Consider the following 20,042-nt stretch of genomic DNA (forward strand, 5'->3'; position numbering starts at 1 on the left):
CATCTTTGAATAAATAAACGAAAAGGTGTTATTGTAACGTGCAAATGCTAGAAAACTCTTAATAGTTTTGAATGACACGTCTTAGAAAAACGTGTTTTAGGTAACTTTTCATTGCACGATGGCAATGCTAATTCCTACTAACATGTTGTTATGCAAAGCAATCGATTGCACTCCAACACGTCTTTTCCGATACCATTGGTGGCTCACGTGTGCGGCCACCCGAGTCGTTAATTTTTTCGAGCGGCATTGAACGCAGCATCAACATTCATTGGTAACAAGCAGCAGCACATTCGCTGCCCCGTGAGTGGCAGAGGAGGGGGCTTGAACAGCAGCGGAGAGGACCAATCAAATCCTGACCACAACACCGGCACCGCCCACATGCGAACCCCCCCCGCGTCCGTCCGTCCTGCTGCTGTGGACTAGACCGAAAATTCTTCATTTCCCCGGCACTAGACAGCGAAGGATCGCGGCGACGGAGCCAAAAGAAGCGGTGTTACGGTGTATTGTGTCCACTCATGACGCGTTCCAAGGACACGTAAGGTTGGTACTTTAAATTCACGTTCTGGTAGTTTCGCACTTTGCTGAGACGCAGCTCGGTCTGACGAGAGGCACCGTTACCGGCTGTCCTGATCCACGCAAGTTCAGTATAACTGCATAGTGGCGATGACGTTGACATTAAAATCGTGTAGAGTTGACATGTTTGTGTTGTGTAGCAAAGCCTGATAGGCAGCTTTTACGCCCTCAGATGGGGATCCAACACAATTTGGACTTCATGTGATTCCACGTAAGACTGGACAATCTTCTGGAACCATCTATGAGGTCTATCTGCAGGTAGACCCAGTCTGTTTTAATGAGCAAAGTCTTTCACATTGCAGTGAATCATGACATCAGGTGTCTTACGTGGGTTGAAAGAAGACTTCCTTCCTGTCAACTGCAACAATATTCCCAAGTGTCCAGGGAATGTAAAGACAGGACATCTTTGTGGAGGAGTCGGAGGAGGGCCGGCGCGCTTACCTGGACAGCGCAAGCGAACGTGATCACAACTGACAAAGTGTGTTACATTGTCCCCATTCCTCAAGACAGCAGCTTTGTCGTCGTCGCGTTCGTCTTGGAGTCGACAAAAGAATGGCTCAAACTTTTGACATTTAAATGTTATATGGGAACACGCAAAGACTGTGCTCTTCAGTACAGCGACTGACCGACCACAACACAAGCAGTTGTTTACATTAAACTATTGTTATTTACATCGGTACCTCCACATAACAGATCCATTGGCAGTGTAATGGTTCACATAGTTGACTTTCATGCAGGTGGCATGGGATTGAACAACTGAGCGATTGTGTAGTCATCGTATGTGATGATGCACTCAGATATTGAGGTGCGCAGGTGTATGAGACTTGATTGAAAGGCAATGATGGTCAGGGATGGTTTGTGGAGTTCAATTAGCAGACGTGTGTTGCTTTGTGCTGCACTTGCAGGTTCATGTTGGGTCGTGGCGTGAAGCGGAAGTGGAGCTGCGTGGAGGAGCTGACGTCCAAGGTGAACGCGGGCGCAGATGAGAAGGAGCACCACAGCGTCGAGGTGGCAGTGGGCAGTCCTCGGGACATGAGCCGCCTGCAGCAACGTCAACGGGTGCTGGGCCTCTGTTTGGAGAAGTTGCAGCGCTACCAGGCCGGGATGGAGCTCAGCCTACGCCGCTCAGTGCTGCTCGTCAACACGCTGCGGCAGATCCAGGATGACATGCAGAGCGACGTGGTGGAAAGGCCGGAAGGGCTCCTCAACACCGTTCATCCCGACTCGCCTCTTCTACGGGACGCCCTCAGGGAGGACATGTCCTTGACATGCCCTGGGTGTGCAGAGGGTGGCGAGGAAAGCCCGTCCTCTGTGCTGTCCCATGACTTCTCCTCCCAGGAGATGAACATGGGGGTGGAGCTAAAACCCCCAATCAGCGCATTTAGCGATGTGGTGAACGCCATGGGCTACCTCAGTGACCTCGCTCTGGACGACATCTTTGAGGACATCGACACGTCCATGTATGAGACGTCGGACCTGTCTGCAGCCTGGACGGCGGGCTCGCTGTGGCCCGTCAGCTTGTCTGTCTGGGGGGACGAGGACGTGAAAATGCGGTCAGGAGGCCACGCGTCCGGGACTCTCCAGTCGTGTCTGATGGACCTGAACGAGCTGGACCATATCATGGAGATTCTGGTAAAGTCCTGATCCACAAGAAGACTCCTCTAAGGACATACTGCAGATGGACATACGACTCTAACGTGACCAGGGATTTGTCCATCTGCCATTTGGTTTTCATTGTCTGCACGTGTCCGAAACACTGTTGGTTATTGCAGATCCACAATCAAAAGCCACTTTTTAGCGGTGGCAGGAACAGGAAACGGCATAATGCAGAAAGAACCTGATCCATCAATTCTCGTGAAGTAGTTTGTGTCACTGAATGTCACAATGTGACATTTTCCCTTTCCCCAGGTGTGGTAGGCGGAGCTTGGAAGGAAACCCGAGCTGTCAGGGTTAGTGCGTCACTGCGCCTGCTGGGTTGATTATTAATTGAGATGCTTTCAGTTACTTTAGAAGGAGTGCTGGTGCCAGCTAGCCAAGCAGGAGGCCAGTGGCTTTGTTGGCACCCCATATTTAAAATATTTATGCATCCCAACCATCAAACCACTCTGATAATTCCTTTATCTAATATGATTTAATATGATATTATTTAGGACCACAAACTCCTTCTTTGCAGCTCTTTTGAGTGTCATTAATAATTCAGATCATTATGAGGTGAGACTGTGAGCTGATTGGACAATCACTTTCCCACGTGACCGGCGTGGTAAATCCGACATGCCATGAACGCAGCAGGAAGTGTGTCTCTCATTAGAAAAGTGAGCACCAAACCAGGGCTCCTCGGCTGCTCGTCTCCCAATTCTAAAAGATAACTAAAGTATTTTTATGAGTCTTCTTTTGAGCAGTTTTATACATGACGTGTCTGGTCTCAAAGTGAAATGTTTAGGGCAGGGGTGTCCAAAGTGTGGATATTTGCAGCTCGTTTTTATTGGCCCTTTCAGCATATTGTAAAAAAAAAAAAGAAAAATTAATTATTAATGAGATACACAGTATTATCTGATATGACACTAATTTGCTCTGTCAGATTTTCCAGATAGCTCGGCATCTTTCCATTTTTCTATATGCCGCCCTCGCTGCAAAAAGTTTGGACGCCCTTGGTTTACGGTGTGTGGTTTACTCCTCTTCTACCTCCTGGTGTTGACACTTGTTAACTAGTCAGTATTTCTCATACTTTCCCTACAAGGCCAAATCTTCCTGCTATCATGTGGACAATGTGCCTTACTTGTGAGTCTGAGGCTGCTTAAGCGCCACCATCACATCTCGCCGCCCATCCTCTGCCCCTCCCGATCTTCTTCTTCTGTGCTCTTCGAGCGGCACAGGCACATGAGCTTCATGTTTCCTGACAGGCTGACAAGCAGCTCGCAGAGGGGGAGGGGGTTGGAGGTGGAAGGCGGGGGGGGGGGGGGGGGGGGTAATAAGTGGAGGATAAGGGGGAGGGACTGTGTGGAAGCATCCCGCGTCACTTGGTGAGTGGGAGGAGTATCCAGCTTGTTTTGTCCAAGACTCAGACCGCCAGCCAATCACATGAGAAGTACGATTCAACACTTCTTTTTTTTGTTTTTGAGCCCTTCAGACAAAAACACAGTGTGAGGCTGACAAATACAAAAAAAACCACGTGATTTGGTTTTACTATTTAATGGAATCTCTTTGCAGAAAGCTGCAGTATTATTTATAAATGTGTGCCAGGCATGTGTGTGTGCGCGTGAGTAAGGGTTATAAAGCACAAGTTGTATGTTGTTGAGATGAATATATATACATATAATATGTGTGTGTGTATATAACCGAAGGATGCATTTGCTGGCTAATAAGGTTTTAATTAATGTATTGTATCTTTTGTGGAATATTTTATAGATTTTATTCACCAATACAGAAACTACAGAAACAACAAATGCCTTGTGTGTCTTTTTTTAAATTATTATTGTTGAACTGTCAACACACACACACGCACACTTCCTGTCTCCTAAGTGGGCGGGGTGACCAGAGACTAAAGAATGCGTTCTCCTGAGGGGGCGGGGCACTGTTGAAACCCACGTGAGACATACAGAAAGTGACTTGAAGTGACTGTTAGTATTTCAACACAGCTTAGCTACCTTCCTAAAAGCAATATGGTGAACAATCAGAGAGCATTTTAACCAGTTCACAGCGAAACAAAAGTGGAGTAATGCACAATCACAACACGCAAAACTAGAATGAGCAAAGACTTGTTGGTGAGTTAACTTTCGCCATTTGCGCAACAGCTGCAGACCCCCTGGAAGCCTGAGCCCAGGGCAAACGTTATTATTTCTTCTCCCCAGAGGGCTGAGGAGCTAAAGGGAAGACGGTACCGTCCTCTGGTGGTGAAAACACTGAAAAGCAGCTGAGTGCTCATGGCGTGGATGTCTGCATAAACCTTTTTTGTGCACCGCTACTGGTGTAATGTGGGGAAAGGTCGATGGCTTGCCAAGTCAGCCTCTCTCTTTAGCAACAATATACGATTCAAGGAATAATAACAAAAAGTGATAAGAAGAGGAGAGCTGCATCTCAACTATGTCGCAGAGACGTGCAAGCACCGCAGTTCGGTCGATAACAGATAACAAGCCTGTTACTTACAAGGAAGCAACAGTGAGTTAAATTAGTACCGTTGTAAGACCATTGTAAACTGATACTGATATCGACAGCAGCAGCAGCTCTTCCCTAAACTAATGTTGTGTAATGAACACATCATGCTTCTTTTACAGTGATGCTACTAGAGGAATACATATAAACATTTGTTTGTGTAAAATGAGACAAAAATGCAATAATACAAGGTGCAGAAACAGTGCCATATTTATTTTAAACATTTTGTCTCAACAAAATAGTCATTAAAAAATCATGATCAACAGTTAACTACTATAACATGACCTCCTACATTCAACAGCAATGATACAAATCTGGAAGGTTGCACATTTGTATGTGGCACAAACATCCGTATAAGAACAAAGTAACGTGCAAAGTATGAAAGTGGATATACTGTAGCTGGGCAGTGACTCAGGGTGATTCTTTCTGAGGTGTGCTATTAGATTAGAGTTATTGAGCAGAACCATTGCAAATTGCATATTTACAATTCATAGGCGAAACTTGTAAATAATTCCAGATCAGAAGCGTTGTTGCCCTGTGGAGCAAAATGCACTTGGATGAGGTCTCACTCATACGCCAATATCTACACTTATGGAAAAAATGATTAGACCGCCCTTGTTTATTCAGTTTCTTGTTCATTTTAATGTCTGATACAACTAAACGTGCCTTTGTTTGGACAAATATAACGATGACAACAAAAATAGCTCATAAGAGTTAAATTTTTCGGCAGTACAATGCTATAGCTATTCATGTAATAACTTAAAGTGATTTTGAATTATCAAGAAAAGCATGGAAGTTGGTAGATATCAGCTCTTAAATTCAAATCTTGTGAGCTATATTTGTTATCATCATTATATTTCTCCAAACAAATGTGCCTTTAGTTGTACCAGGCATTAAAATGGATCAATAAACTGAAGAAGCAAGCGCGGTCTAGTCATTTTTTCCATGACTGTATATCAACAGAAAACCGATACCAATATGATCCAATATCAAATTTTTATGCCAATACATGACATGACATGTGGAGTACTGCGATGTTGTACTGTCAAGGGCAAGGCACCAAAGAACTCAAATGGACTGACACTTGCAAAGCCCCGTGTTGAGATAAACAATACATAAAACGCAAAACAGCAGCAGTGAACTGTATTAGTGGGTGGCAACTGCTACGCTTTGTTCACCACAGCTCCAGCTTGGCTCAGATGAAAGCGGACTGTAAAAGGTCACAAGTGAACTTAAATCCAATGATCTGCACTTTTGTCTCGATATGCACCAAAATATGAGCGTCTTCCTTGCTCTGTGTAAACTTTTGGGGAAACAAAGGGACAGCTGGAATGGCTTAGTTAGTACCTGCACTCAAAAGCATAACCCTCAGTTTTTGACTACACAACCCGAATATGTGCTCTGAATGCATGTTTATAGTGTCTTTTCCCCCTGCTTGTGCCTCTTATTTGTCTTTTTGCCAGTGAAACAGCACCAGAGCAGAACGTGTACACCAGCGCTGCACAAAGCTGAGCAGAATACAAGAAGACCGCCTAGCTCAATCCGTGTTTGCTGCAGACATCGATCACCGTGGGACTCAGGGTGTGGTCGAATAAAAGTCTGCCTGCAGTCTGGCCGTCTAGCTTTCACGATAGCGGGCATCAGTTGACTGCAGCAGTGAGAGCAGTGGGGCCGGGCTTTGAGCTGAGTCAGCACAAACTCACTGAACTGGGAAGCTGAAGTGGTCGGATAGATGGCGCCACCTGGCAACTTGTTTGTTTAAACCATCATCCACCGTGTTCAGTCAGTCCACAGTCTTCATTAGGATGTCAGGAGTTGTGTCAGTTGTGGTCGTATCCACTCAAGACAGAGCACATAACCACATAACATAGACAATCCAGTATGTACATAATTACATATGGAATTACTAAGGGATGCCTGGACTTCAAAGATGCGCTCAAGAATAGCAGATGCATCTTCAGGCTGGTCAACATTTGTGTTTTCACTCCCCGAGTCTTGTAGAAATGCCTCAGCTTTGGAATGCTCGCGGGGAAATTTCTAATCTGGTTATCGCCTAAGTGATTTACAAGGCTCCCCAGACAGTGTGGAGATCCAGGTCCAGGTCTGAAATGTGACCCTAGCATGCACATTCACGTAGAAATAGATTTGACACGGCATCTTCTGACTCATCCCGTTCAGTTGTCACAGGGAGACAAATTAGCGGATGGTATGCTGTCTTCCTCACAAGATCCCTTCATGGACGTTTTTCCTGATGAAGTTAGACGTAATGACAAGAGATGCATTTCATATCGGCAAGAAAAAGAGCAAAATAAAGACTAGTTGTAATGATGATTAAGATGATGGGTGACTCTAATTCCCCCCACATCAATTATAAAGGAGGCTAATTTAGGACACAGTCTGCCCGTGGCGGCACACAGATGAGACATGAGACAGCGCTCAGTAGCATGCACGGATGACCATCACATGGGAATCACATGAGAGCCAGCGTCATGCTTTTTAATCACACAGATTACAACTATTAGATATGCACTTACTGCAGCCAAGACGTATCAGTACTTTTGCAATCATATAGCAAAGTGTGAGCTGGATACTGAAATCATTTAAGATGACCCCTTCGTTGATTTCATGAGATTATTTCAGCGCAAATGTTTTTTTCTGTGCATTGTGCACTTCATTTTCAAACTCAATCAAGAAAGTGGTTGCAAATGTTGTTAAATTATTCTTTTAAAACTAGGCTCTGTAGCTAATGAACGTGTACAAGAGGCTTCAGTCACAGTAAATGATATTAGCTGGAGCACTTTCACCCGCTTTCTCTCTGGCAGCCATGTGAGAGCAGCTGGCGAGGGCGACAACATGGTGGAAGGGAAAAATGCTGTTCGCAGAGTGTGGAATCTTTTTGGGTGTAGTCAAAGGATTGAGTCTGCTTGTCTTTAAACAAGACAATATACGGTAATTGACGAGATAACACAAACTCAAAAAGTGATACAAAGTCTTTTGGTGCCTAGATTGAGAGATGACATAAAAATGTCGCAAAAAAACGATTTTTTGGTTTTGCAAAGACATGGTTTTGGAATTTGAGCCAGCATTCAGGACTTTTAGCCCCATTGATATAGTTAGCTGAGTATTTAGCAGTGGTGTGCCGTCATGGCCAGCAAGGTCTTCTCTGCTGACCTAAAGACTATGAGAAGCACTGACCTACACTTGCAACTTAAATTCTAGTATTTGTTCCATTAAATTGTTTTAATTTATTCCTATCAGTCTATCATCTTCATTTCACAGTGTGTATCAGCTGCATTGCTTCCAGTTGTGCGCGTGTATGTTAGATTTTTTTTGTCCAATCAGATATCAGCTTCTATGTGTTGCCATGTCAATGTAATCTGGACAGGGCCTTCAAAATCAGTTGTGCTGGCCCATGTCACTTTAAGACTTTTAGCAGTGGGGCTGTTTCCTTCACCAATCAGATTTCAGTTATGCTTCACAAGGCCAGCTAGCAAGCCTAAAATAACATCAGCATTTTTACGTCCTCTGATTGGGTGATCGGTTTGACAAGCCATGTTTGACAGAAATTGACATCTCTGGTGAGTGTGATGTATTTTTTGCTCCTCGTCATCATAACGTCCGGGCAGACGTTACCATATTCATCCCCAACAAGCATCTCTCGCTGTAATGTATTGGAGATTAAATTCTCCACAACGACCTAAATGAAATGAAATGAATGTTTTGCTCAGACCATTTGCGTCAGTCTCTCCGAAGATAACTTTCTCCTGGATTCCTCGACGAAGCTAGTGAGTCCAGCAGATGATAGCCAGCTCCTTCGCCGTCCCGATAACACTTACTATAGTTATTGACATAAACAAAACATTCTTTTCCTTCGCCTACCAAGGCTTAGGTCAGTTTTGTCTGTTCCCTTATCTGGTTGTTGATCCCAGCTTGTTGTTTGTAACCGTCATCTACTCAGCTAATTATTTAATAAAGCATTATTTCCATAAACTACTTGTAATAATTCACTAAGTTATTAGATTAATTGATTAAAAAGTTGATTAAAAATGTACTTATTTTAACACTTTAGCACTCAACAATAATTCAATCAATAAACATCAATGCAAACAGTTATTCTAAAATTTACTTGTAATAATTATCAGTAAATTATTTTTTTCCTACAAATGCTACATGTTATATTTGTTATTGAAAGTTAATTGTAGTATAATTGTATAAATAACAATAGTATAATTGCGACATGATAGTTGTAGTATTAAGAGGTGGATTAAGTCCCTACTGAGGGCCCAGCTTACTGCACCGCCCGCCACTGGTATTTAGTCTACTTTGTGATACTTTAATAAGTCAAGTTTATTAAATTAAAAATGGCTTTGCATATTGCATTGTGAAGAATCAAATCACATTATACAATAAATGAAAATAAAGCGATGAACATGATATCCCAAAGAAGATCACATAATTAGACGAGCAGACAATCGATTCAGAGTTCAGTCCAAAGTTTCATTGTCCATTCCTATCTCATCTCCACGCTTCGTTGACTTCAATTCACATCTGGGGAAAATGTAATCCCGGCTTCACGCCGATAGAAATCACCATCTCTTATTTACTGTATTTACTGTTATTTATACTTTTACGTAACTGAAGACAAATGTGATTTTAACATGGCTGATAAGAATCCACAAACAAGACATCAATACGGAGTAAGAATAAAGTATGACTGCAAGAATGACAATTCTTTTCATTGACACATTTCTGCATGCTTGTAAAAGCACACAAGTAAGTTGTCCTTTAATGTTGTATTCATACACAGTTTTAGATAAACTGTGTATGAAAACAATAGACTAAAATCACCAAGACAGCTAAATACCAAGGGTAGATCAAGACGACTAAACATCAACAGGGCAAATCAATCGAGCAGGGGTGTCCAAAGTGCAGGCCAAAACAATAACAGGATAAAGCTGAAAAAAACCCCCAAATAAATGTAATGTAAAGAGAAAAATAAATGGCGAAGCTAATAAAACAAAGCTGACATGCAGGCTCTTTTGTTCTTTAAATATATACACTAAAGCGGGCTTATGTTCCGGGACCATCAAAAAACGTCAGAAATTGATACGCCTATAAAAATGTGTATTTCGGGCACACCCACCCCCACCCGCCCCGCGTCTCTGGGGAACCAAACAAATCAGAACTCATGAGTGGATGGATGGTTGTGATTGTCACTGGAATGTAACACTACGTTGTTTGTACCCTATTCACATCCACGGATGGGAAAACAAGTATGCATACGAGATGATAAATAGCCACATACAAAGTCTGGACCCATTGGCAAATATGCATATAGTATAAGAAAAAAACGTTTTTTGTGTTGTTATTTAAAAGAAAAATAATTGAATGTATAATTTAATTGATATGTTTTGTAAATTTCTGATATGTTATTTAATTTCTTATTAATTAAATACAACTTTAGGAGGTATAACATGTGCATATTATATGTCCAGACTTTAGGGACACTGTATGAACTGTTGCTGGTGGTTGAGCAGAAGCTGACTGATGAGATGCTGAGCTTGGAAGACTGTGTGTGCTGCTTCTCTGGGTGTTAAAGGCTGTTGGCGCAGACAACGCTCTTTGATTGACGGTGCCAGTTATCGATAAAAGCAGCAGGATCACGTTTAGGCGGGGCTGTTTATCACCTCAACCTTCCGACTAACATACAAACTAATTCAACGCTGCGCTAATTAGTTTTCACATTTGTATCCACCACCATAGGTTTGTTACAACTAATACAGTGGTGTGCTGCCAGGGCCAGCAAAGCCTTATCTGCTGGCCTAAACATCAGAAGCACTGACCAACAATTTGAATTTTAGTATTTGTTCCATGAAACTGTATTAATTTATTCCCAACAGTCTGCTGTTTTCATTTTGTAGCGTGTCTCTTAGCCGCATTGCTTCTCGTCGTGTCTGTGTATGGTAGAGTTTCAGATTTCAGCTTCTGTGTGTTGCCATATGAATGTAAGGGCCTTCAGAATCAGGAGTGCTGGCCCATATCAAATACACCCTCTTGGCAATCAGATTTCCGATTCACCTCACAACCTCACACACATAGTCACTATGGTGACGTCAGCATTTTTCTGTCCTCTGATTGGTTAATGCCTGGAAGCCTATTCCCGTCCACTGAAAGGTACCAGCGCCCTTGATGCATCAACACATGAACAGTGCAGGACTTAATTGATCCCATACCAACACAAAGATAGGAGACAGACACAGTGCTGTTAATCGTTCTGTGTGTGTTGTATGAACAATTAAGTGAGTTTATATTTGAACCTGAACAGTTCAGTGGCGATCCATTCAATGCCCTGAGAATTCAATGACCTGGATGAATGAGAATATTTACAGGCAAGTGAGTTTATATATTATATATACGTCAGCCTGGGAAAGGGTTTGTAAGTCTTCCAGACCAGTGCTTACGAGTTGTACTTTTTTTCTGCTTTTGTCATGTTATAAGATGACTGTTGATTCTGAACTTCTCCAAATGATGTTGTTTAGAGATGATGATGTATTAGAAGATAAAGGGTTGTCTGGGTTTGTTGTTGTAGTAATAGTGGTATTAATCCCCAATTCTGTAATGCCATGCACTGTTATATTGCATATTTGTATATTACTCTATGTTTGTGTAATTGTGACATGATAGTGGTGGTATTAAGAGGTGCATTGAGTTGCTTAAGTCTCCACTGAAGGCCGAGGCACAGCCTGTCACTGAACTAATGTAAAGCCTCATCCATCCATTTTCTATACCGCTTCTTCCTCATTAGGGTCACGGGGGCATGCTGGAGCCTATCCCAGCTGACTTCGGGCGACAGGCGGGGTACACCCTGGACTGGCCAGCCAATCGCAGCCAATCGCATATAGACAAACAACAATTCGCTCTCACATTCATACCTATGGGCAATTTAGAGTTGCCAATTAACCTCACCTGCATGTTTTTTGGAATGTGGGAGGAAGCCGGAGTACCCGGAGAAAACCCCCACACACACGGGGAGAACATGCAAACTCCACACAGAAATGCCCAAGGGAGAATCGAACAATGTCTTCCGGATCTCCAAGCTGTTACTGTGTTGGCCAACGTGCTAACCACTAGACCACCGTGCGGCCAGCCTCAGGCTTATTAATCAATAAACTGCTACAAATACTACTTCAGTTTTGTTTGGTTTTGTTCACATTTCAGTCAAATGTGCTTGGTTTATGAAGGTTTGGAGTCACTGTGTCCTTCCACACAGTTGTAATGCATCATTTGGGCTTGTCATGGATATTTATTCCTTTCCTCTACGGCTATAAAACCAAGAGATGGTGTTTTGAAGGTGAGCCAAAAATAAATGCTGCATCACTGTGGCTGCAGGTGGCCAAGAAGGAAGAAAAAGATGATGTCATCTGATCATCACAGATTTAATTATTACTGTGGACTTATAATCAGAAAACAAAGTGGATCAAGTAATTGAATATAGAGCAGGGGTCTCAAACTCAAAGCCTGCGGACCATATTTTGTGACCCTCTACAAGCCATCAAAGTTGAGTCTAAGTGTGTCCCAAGCACTTTGGGGAGATGGTCAGAGGTACTTCAGATTACTTAATGGAAGAGATTCTTTAATTGGACAAGCAATAGCCAACCCTGAATTCACAGTGAGCTTGTCACACAATGAAAGGAACAGTTCGGGTCACGAGACACAACAATATTTACAATCACGTTGCAAACACAAAAATGACAGCACATGTAACACGTAAGTACATGCACATATGGCAACTGCTACTACTGTGGAGAATAATAAACAGCAACTTTGTTAGCTCTAAACACGTAACTTTAGCAACTTTTTACAAAACAAGTTCTGGAAAGCAGGCTCGGACATGCCTTGCAGCACCTTTTTGTAAATAGTTGCTCACAGTGTGAATGCCGGAAATGCCGGAATGCAGAATTGCAAATGGGGGAGCTTAACTGAAATGTTGTAGAATGGTTGAATTTTTAAATGTAGAATGACTGTAGGTATATTTTGAAAGATGAGCTGAAACTGCAATGCCGTCGAAATGTATGAATGTTGAAATGTAGAATGAGTCTACAAATATTTTAGAAGATGACTTGAAGGTGAACCAAAATGGTGTTGAAATGTCTGAATGTTCAAATGGAGCATTCCATTCCATTCCATTTTCCTCCGCCTATCTGGGTCCGGGTCGCGGGGGCAGAAGTCTCAGTAGGGAAGCCCAGACCTCCTCCAGCTCCACCGGGAGGACACCAAGGCGTTCCCGGGCCAGCTGAGAGACATAATCCCTCCAGAGTGTCCTAAGTCTTCCCCGGGGCCTTCTCACTCCTCACGAGGGAGACGTCCGGGAGGCATCCGGACTAGATGCCCAAGCCACCTCAACTGGCTCCTCTCGATGTGAAGGAGCAGCGGCTCTACTCTGAGCTCCTCCCGGATGACTGAGCTCCTCACCCTGTCTCTTAGGGTGAGTCCAGCTACCCTAAGGAAAAAAAACTCATTTCAGCCGCTTGTATCCGCGATCTCGTTCTTTCGGTGGCGACCCAAAGCTCATGACCATCGGTGAGGGTGGGAACATAGATCGATCGGTAAATTGAGAGCTTTGCCTTCCGGCTCAGCTCTCTCTTCACCACAATGGTCCGGTACAGCGACTGCATTACTGCAGATGCTCCACCTATCGACCTCACGGTCCAACCTTCCCTCACTCGTGAACAAGACCCCGAGGTACTTGAACTCCTCCACCTGAGGCAGGACCTCATTCCCAAACCGGAGGGAGCAATCCACCCTTTTCCAACTAAGAACCATGGCCTCAGATTTGCAGGTGCTGAGTCTCATCCCAGAAGCTTAACACTCAGATGCAAACCGTCCCAGTAAACGCTGCAAGTCACAGCCCGATGAGGCCATTGGGACCACAACGTCTGCAAAAAGCAGAGACCAGATCCCAAGGCCCCCAAACTGGACTCCCTCGACACCTTGGCTGCGCCTAGAAATTATGTCCATGAAAATTATGAACAGAATCGGTGACAAAGGGCAGCCTTGGCGGAGGCCAACGTTCACCGGAAACAGGCTTGACTTACTGCTGGCAATGCAAACCAGGCTCCTGCTCCGGTTGTACAAGGACCGAATGGCACGTAGTTGCACGCCACCAATCCTATACCACCGGAGCACCCCCCACAGGAGACTGCGAGGGACACGGTCGAATGCCTTTTCCAAGTCCACAAAGCACATGTAGACCGGTTGGGCAAAATCCCAAGTACCCTCCACTACCCTTGCAAGGGTGTAGAGCTGGTCCAGTGTTCCGCAACCAGGACGAAAACCACATTGCACCTCCTGCAGCTGAGGTTCGATTAACGGTCGTACCCCTCTCTCCAGCAACCTGGAATAGACTTTCCCCGGAAGGCTGAGGAGTGTGATCCCCCTGTATTGGAACACACCCTCCGGTCACCCTTCTTGAAAAGGGGGACCACCACCCCAGTCTGCCAATCCAGAGGTACTTTTCCTGACTTCCACGCAATGTTGAAGAGACGTGTCAGCCAAGACAGTCCCTCAACATCCAGAGCCTTGAGAAATTCAGGGCGAAACTCGTCCACTCCCGGAGCTTTGCCACTGGGGAGCGTTTTGACTACCCCAGATACCTCAGCCATGGTGATGGAACTGCCCGCGTTTGTGTCCTCAGACTCTGCTTCCTCTATGGAAGGTAATCAAATGGAGCATGAATGTCTAAATTTGTTGAATGAAGGTAGAAATGAGTGGTAGTGTAGAGAGAATTGGAAAAATGGAAGAACGGTAGTACAAGTAGAATGTAGAATGAATGTCAAAATTTGTAGTCTATGTGGAATTGCTTTGAAATGTAAAATGGACTTAAAGAATGGTAGCAATGCTAACATGCTAACGTTAAAATGGTAACACCTAGCATAATACTGCTAAGAGTTGATATATGTGTCTAACCATGAAAATAGCAAAAAAAATGTTAGTATGTTAGTAGTCACTTATTGCGGGTCTGGAACACCATGAGCCACACTGTTATGTTGAGTAATTACCTTCTGCCATTTCCAGTGTATTGACAAGCTCATTGTGAGTTCTGCTGTGGCTAATGCTTGCCCAAATAAACAGCAGCTTGCTTTAAGCCAGCTGAAGTACCATACCATTAACCAACTCTTGGGACTCAAAAAAAGTTCCACAGTAATATCATTTTGTTATTGTATTGTATATTGGAGATTGGGAAGACCTGGGTTCGATTCTCCCCTGGGCATTTCTGTGTGGAGTTTGCATGTTCTCCCTGTGCGTGCGTGGGTTTTCTCCGGGTACTCCAGTTTCCTCCCACATCCAAAAACATGCATGTTAGGTTAATTGGAGACTCTAAATTGTCCATAGGTATGAATGTGAGTGTGATTGGTTGTTTGTCTATATGTGCCCTGCAATTGGCTGGCGACCAGTCCAGGGTGTACCTCGCCTGCCGCCCGAAGTCAGCTGGGATGGGCTCCAGCATGCCCCTGCGACCCTAAAGAGGAGAAGCGGCATAGAAAATGGATGGATGGATGGATGGATGGATTTTTATCAGACATGGCCTACCGTAGCTCAGGCTCATGACAACTTCTGATGGTGTTTTGTTCACAATTTAACAAGTCATTGTTGAAATGTGATTCTGGACTGAATATTTGAGCCTCACCCAGACTCTACCTCTAGCGGCGCCCCTTAATTTGAGTTTGAGACTCTTAATATAGAGTGTAATGGGCTAATATAGAGAAGAGCTCTTGAGAGGATCTGCATGCCAACAGACTAAAAATATACTGATATGTGATGACACTACAAATATGATTTAGGCATATTTCAAAGATCCATTTTGCAAAGATCCCCCCGAACCAACCAACACACACACACACACACACACACACACACACCCCCACACACACACACACACAGGTCGCACCAATTGAAGCTATCTGATACCTGGACTGACCGTCATGTCGTAACTATTCCTCGTATTTCTCAGCTATCGATCCACCCGCTCACTCTGACAAGGCTAATGCACCATCAACTTCATGCACGCTCAGGTCCAAACATCACTGAAGTGCTCACGAGCATCCACAGACTAGATCATCTCCTCTAGTAATGTGCACACTTTCTCAAGGCTGATATTAGTTTGCAAATAAATTACATTTTGTGGACAAAAAAAAAACACTCTCTGTGGTCACAGAATATTATTTTGCTGATGCGCCTTTAGCTTTGATTACGGCATGCATTTGCTGTAGCATCATTTCCACAAGCTTCTGCAAAATTTATTTCTGCCCAGAGTTACATCTTTCACCAAGATCTTATTTTGATGACTTGTAATATATTGATGGGACCACTGCACAAAGTCTTCTCCAGCAAATCCCAAAGATTCTCAGTGGGGTTCAGGTGTAGACTAGAGATGGCGGAATAGTGACCAAGTCATTCAAAACTCACAATTTTTTTACTGAAGCGACACTAGCGGGTGGAAAAGCCTGTTATCAAGTCTGATCCTTGTGTGTCGCACCTAACATTACAGTAACGCTACTGACACCTAGTGACCAGTGTAGAACACTACATTTCATGAACGTCTTTGAATGCGTCTTGGTGAAACTTAGAGGATCAGGCGTATTTGGATGCGAGATCAGCTTGATTGCGCTTCAGCAGGACCCCCAGGCCGTCCGACGAATCCAGTCACTTTTCGGGCTATCCGCCTTATGGGCGCCACACACAGGAGGCAAAGGGGTAGTAGCTGCGGTTGGTGGGGCTTGTCGACAGCGCGTGGCAGGCCATGCTCACGGGAGGCGGCAGGCAGCTGTGGCTGGCTGCACTGGTGGGCGACGCATTCACATCCAGAGCAAATTGTCAACACAGGCTGCTTTTCCTCCTCTGAACTACTTTAATATCCGCAAATTCCCTCCACATCTGACAGCCAATCTAAACCGTGGGAGACTCATACAAGTTGCTCTGGATGTGGGTGCGTCGCTCGCCGGTGTGGCTGGTTGCAGCTGCTCGTTGCCTCCCGTGTGCGTGTTTTGCCGATGGGTTTCGCCAGTCGCAGTTGTCGCCTCCCGCACCCACAGGCACTAAGTTAGCCGCCACCCAGCCGATGATCACACCACAATCCTCGATAACTCACCACACCCTGCCAAGTGCCCACCCCCAAAATGCCACCCAACGTGCCACCCTGGTGAGACATTTTCCGTGGCATGTTTTGCAGGGTGCTAAACTTCTATCACTCTCACAACGACAGGTAAGTCCCACACGGCAGCCATGCTTTTTTGGGCTTTGTGAAGGGAAAGTGGGCGGGAGACTGTTGCTATACGCTGGATGCTGCAGTGGGGGCGGAGCTGATCGGCAGATGTGATCGGTGTTGTAAAGCAAGTATCGGCATATGGCGATACTGTGCTTTTTCACAGAAATCGGCCGATACTCATCGGAGGCCGATCGATCGGAGAAACCCTAATTTTGATGCTTGAAAATTTAGGCAACAAATATGTAACATCTGCATAAATATGCATCTTTTTTGGCAAATAATAAAAACAGCAAAACGGCATGATGTATTAATTATATAGTTTTGAAAAACCGTTATATAGTAAAATTGCAAAATTCAAAGCGTGAAGTAGTGAGGGACGACTGTACACCCCTCACATTTCTGTCAATATTTTATATCTTTTCATCGGACAACACTAAAAAAATGACAGTAGCCAGTGTATGGCTTGTATAATAGTGTAAATTTAGACATTACACAGCCATTGATGTATAAACCGCTGGCGTGAAACCGCCTTCTGACAGCCGCATTACAAAGTTAGTTGCGCTGAAGCATCTCATTCTTTGAGTTATTATTCAAAGCTTGTGATCATGGTGATGGCTTGAATATAAATCAACAGCCAATGCGTTGGAATACCAAACGAGGAGGCGCTGGCCTGATTACACTTCATCCAACTTTTTAATTTTTGTTTTCCTGCTGACTGTCTGATTGAGCCAACATGACTGTTCTAGAATCAAGTTGCCTACACAAAGAGGGGCTTTAAACTGCATGTACACACCAGCAAATCAACTTATGGCCTCATGTCAGTAACTCTTTAAAACACACACACACCCACACACACACACACACACACACACACACACTCCCATCAGTGCTGAATGTCCTTGTCTGATTAGAGCGATCAATGAGACTGTAGCGAGGAGAGAGGAAGAGGAGGAGGAGGGTTAAGAAGGAGAAAGAAGGGATGAGCCTGTGTTGGGAGGGGTTCTGGATGGGGGGGGCAGCTCCTCCCATAATGAAGTTATCAAGCAGTGCTGGAGGTCCATGTTTACAGGGCAAGCCTGCTTTGACTCTCCACTCGGTGGACAGCAACGAGTGCTCTCATTCTCCTCTCACAATCTCTCGGCACCACTGATACGGGACGAGCCAAGGAGGGGAGGAAGCGGCACCTGCAGCACCGGCGCAGCCGCCGCAGCCCCATCATCCCTCCATCTGTCCCGCCTTGACGGCCTAGGAGCTGGTCTTCGCTGCAGACGCCACCACAGCTGCCATCATGTGCGACTGTTTCCACCTGGCCTTCCCTAACTGGCACGCCGCCCCTTCGGGGACAGGTGAACATCACTTCCTTTAATCCCTTTAATCCCTGTCTGTCTGTCTTTCTGACTTTGTGTGAGCTGAGCAACTCCCTGACTCAGCAGTTGTTATGCAGCAGGAGCAGTGTGTGTGCGTGTGCGTGGGTGTGTGTGTGTGTGTCTGTCTGAGGTGCGCGGTGCTGATGCTGACCTGCAGTGAGCATCGGGTGTGTCGTCTGCAGAGATGTCATCATCTTTAACGCTGCTGGTGAGCTTGCCATCCTGCTGCACAGAAGCACTTCCTGTGGTGGCCCAGCACCATCAGGACAGTAAAGACTGTGGCAGGAAACAAAAAGATGATGTCATGCTTAAAGCTGCAGACCAAATGTGACATAGAATAAAAGAGTCACCTGTAACATCACCTTTCAAACACTTGAGCACGCTGAATTACATGACACTGTCTCTGCATTCTCTCCAGCATACCCCTGCGACCCTAATTAGGATAAGCGGCATAGAAAATGGATGGATGGATGGATGGGTGTCTCTGCATTCTTTGCAATGCATTCTTTACACTGCAGTGTGCTGACCTCCTCCTGATGCATCATGTTATTATTTTCCTCTTAGGGCTTTTAAATGCAGTGTTCAAGTGAGTCGGACGGGGTGAATTCTTCTAGCCTTTATTCTAAAAGCACATCACATGTGCTGACATGATCAAGCCGAGGTCAAAGTCTGGTCAATTCACACACTCATTCTGCTTGGATTGGTCCTGTTTTTGTCAGTGATGGTCGGGATTCCTGACTATATATTAATTATCAGTCCTCGCAAATATGGATTTTACTTCAAAGGTGTATTTCAAGTTGAGATTGGTTTGATTCATTTAGCATTATACGACCAGGTCAAGTGTTTTTGAGCTGTTTTTGTTTTGTCGCGCTTGAATTCACACTTTTAAATGAAACTTCTGCTGTTTCAAAAAAGGTGGCGCTGTATAAACTCACTTAATTCACTCACTAACTCACTTTTCACTCACTCACTTTATTTCCAAGATTTTTTTTCCAGCAGATGAAAAATGCCAATACATTTCATTCTAAAATGTTAGTTAGTTGAAGCTAGACTGGCAGATCATATTTCAGTAAGAACACAGTTCACTTCTTGTGTTATACTGTAAATAGTGTAAATATCTCTGAGAAGATGCAGAGATGTTGATGTTGCTCTTTGAGCTGCAGGACATTCAAGGTCAGAGAGAAATAGTGAAGAGTTTGGATTTCTGCTTGGAAGTGAGCCAGATGACTGTTCTATTTTGTCCTGTTCTGCTCTGTTCTGCAGAGGAGTAGACATTTGCATGAATTCATTGCAGTGCCTTTCATTCACATTTTCACTAACATCAACGTCTGTCTCCAGCTGCTTGGATGTGTCAAAAGCTGAGGACATCTGTATCTTTTTGAGTATCTCTCAGTAGAGAGGCCTAATGTGGATCACGACCAGACAGTACACTGACGGTATATTTCTTCACAAAGTTTAATGACTCGTGTAATTAATCCTTCAAACTAACAAATAAACAGGGATGAAGGCATTAGGCCTCTGCAGAGGTTGTTGTGAATGTATAGTATTTGCTTTCAGCCAGATTCTTTTAAAGGAATTTCAACTTTTGTCACCATAATTCGTTGAAATTGCAAGTAGAGTTCATGTTCATAAATTGATCTCATGATATTTTCATTAGGAAATAAAGGCAGACTAAGATATGAAATGTG

At 44.2% G+C, this 20,042-nt stretch overlaps 1 protein-coding gene, 1 long non-coding RNA gene and 1 pseudogene across 4 annotated transcripts; 2 read left to right on the forward strand and 1 right to left on the reverse strand.

Moving 5' to 3' along the window:
• Positions 1–312: 312 nt before the first annotated feature.
• si:dkey-177p2.6 (uncharacterized protein LOC568712 homolog) lies at positions 313–3,498 on the forward strand. 3 transcript variants are annotated; one of them, XR_008573368.1, is made up of 3 exons: positions 313–540; positions 746–784; positions 876–1,447. XR_008573368.1 is itself a non-coding variant. In XM_054795888.1 (3 exons), the coding sequence occupies exons 2-3, from the start codon at positions 815–817 to the stop codon at positions 2,215–2,217; spliced, it is 756 nt and encodes a 251-aa protein (XP_054651863.1). In that variant the 5' UTR covers positions 313–540; positions 746–814; the 3' UTR covers positions 2,218–3,498. The 3 variants fall into 3 exon arrangements, 2 of the variants coding, with proteins under 2 accessions (XP_054651863.1, XP_054651864.1); XM_054795888.1 differs by lacking the exon at positions 876–1,447 and adding an exon at positions 1,479–3,498 and having other exon boundaries at positions 746–831; XM_054795889.1 differs by lacking the exons at positions 746–784; positions 876–1,447 and adding an exon at positions 1,479–3,498.
• A 1,663-nt stretch (positions 3,499–5,161) lies between these two features.
• LOC129192178 (uncharacterized) lies at positions 5,162–18,780 on the reverse strand. Its single transcript, XR_008573369.1, has 3 exons — positions 18,717–18,780; positions 18,506–18,630; positions 5,162–5,257 (listed from the first exon to the last, which is right to left on the reverse strand). It is a non-coding gene; the product is annotated as an uncharacterized LOC129192178 (long non-coding RNA).
• LOC129192175 (neuroblast differentiation-associated protein AHNAK-like) overlaps positions 17,997–20,042 on the forward strand; it is a 30,011-nt pseudogene continuing 27,965 nt past the window's right edge.

This window comes from Dunckerocampus dactyliophorus, chromosome 13 (genome assembly GCF_027744805.1).
Source record: "Dunckerocampus dactyliophorus isolate RoL2022-P2 chromosome 13, RoL_Ddac_1.1, whole genome shotgun sequence".
Taxonomy (NCBI): domain Eukaryota; kingdom Metazoa; phylum Chordata; class Actinopteri; order Syngnathiformes; family Syngnathidae; genus Dunckerocampus; species Dunckerocampus dactyliophorus.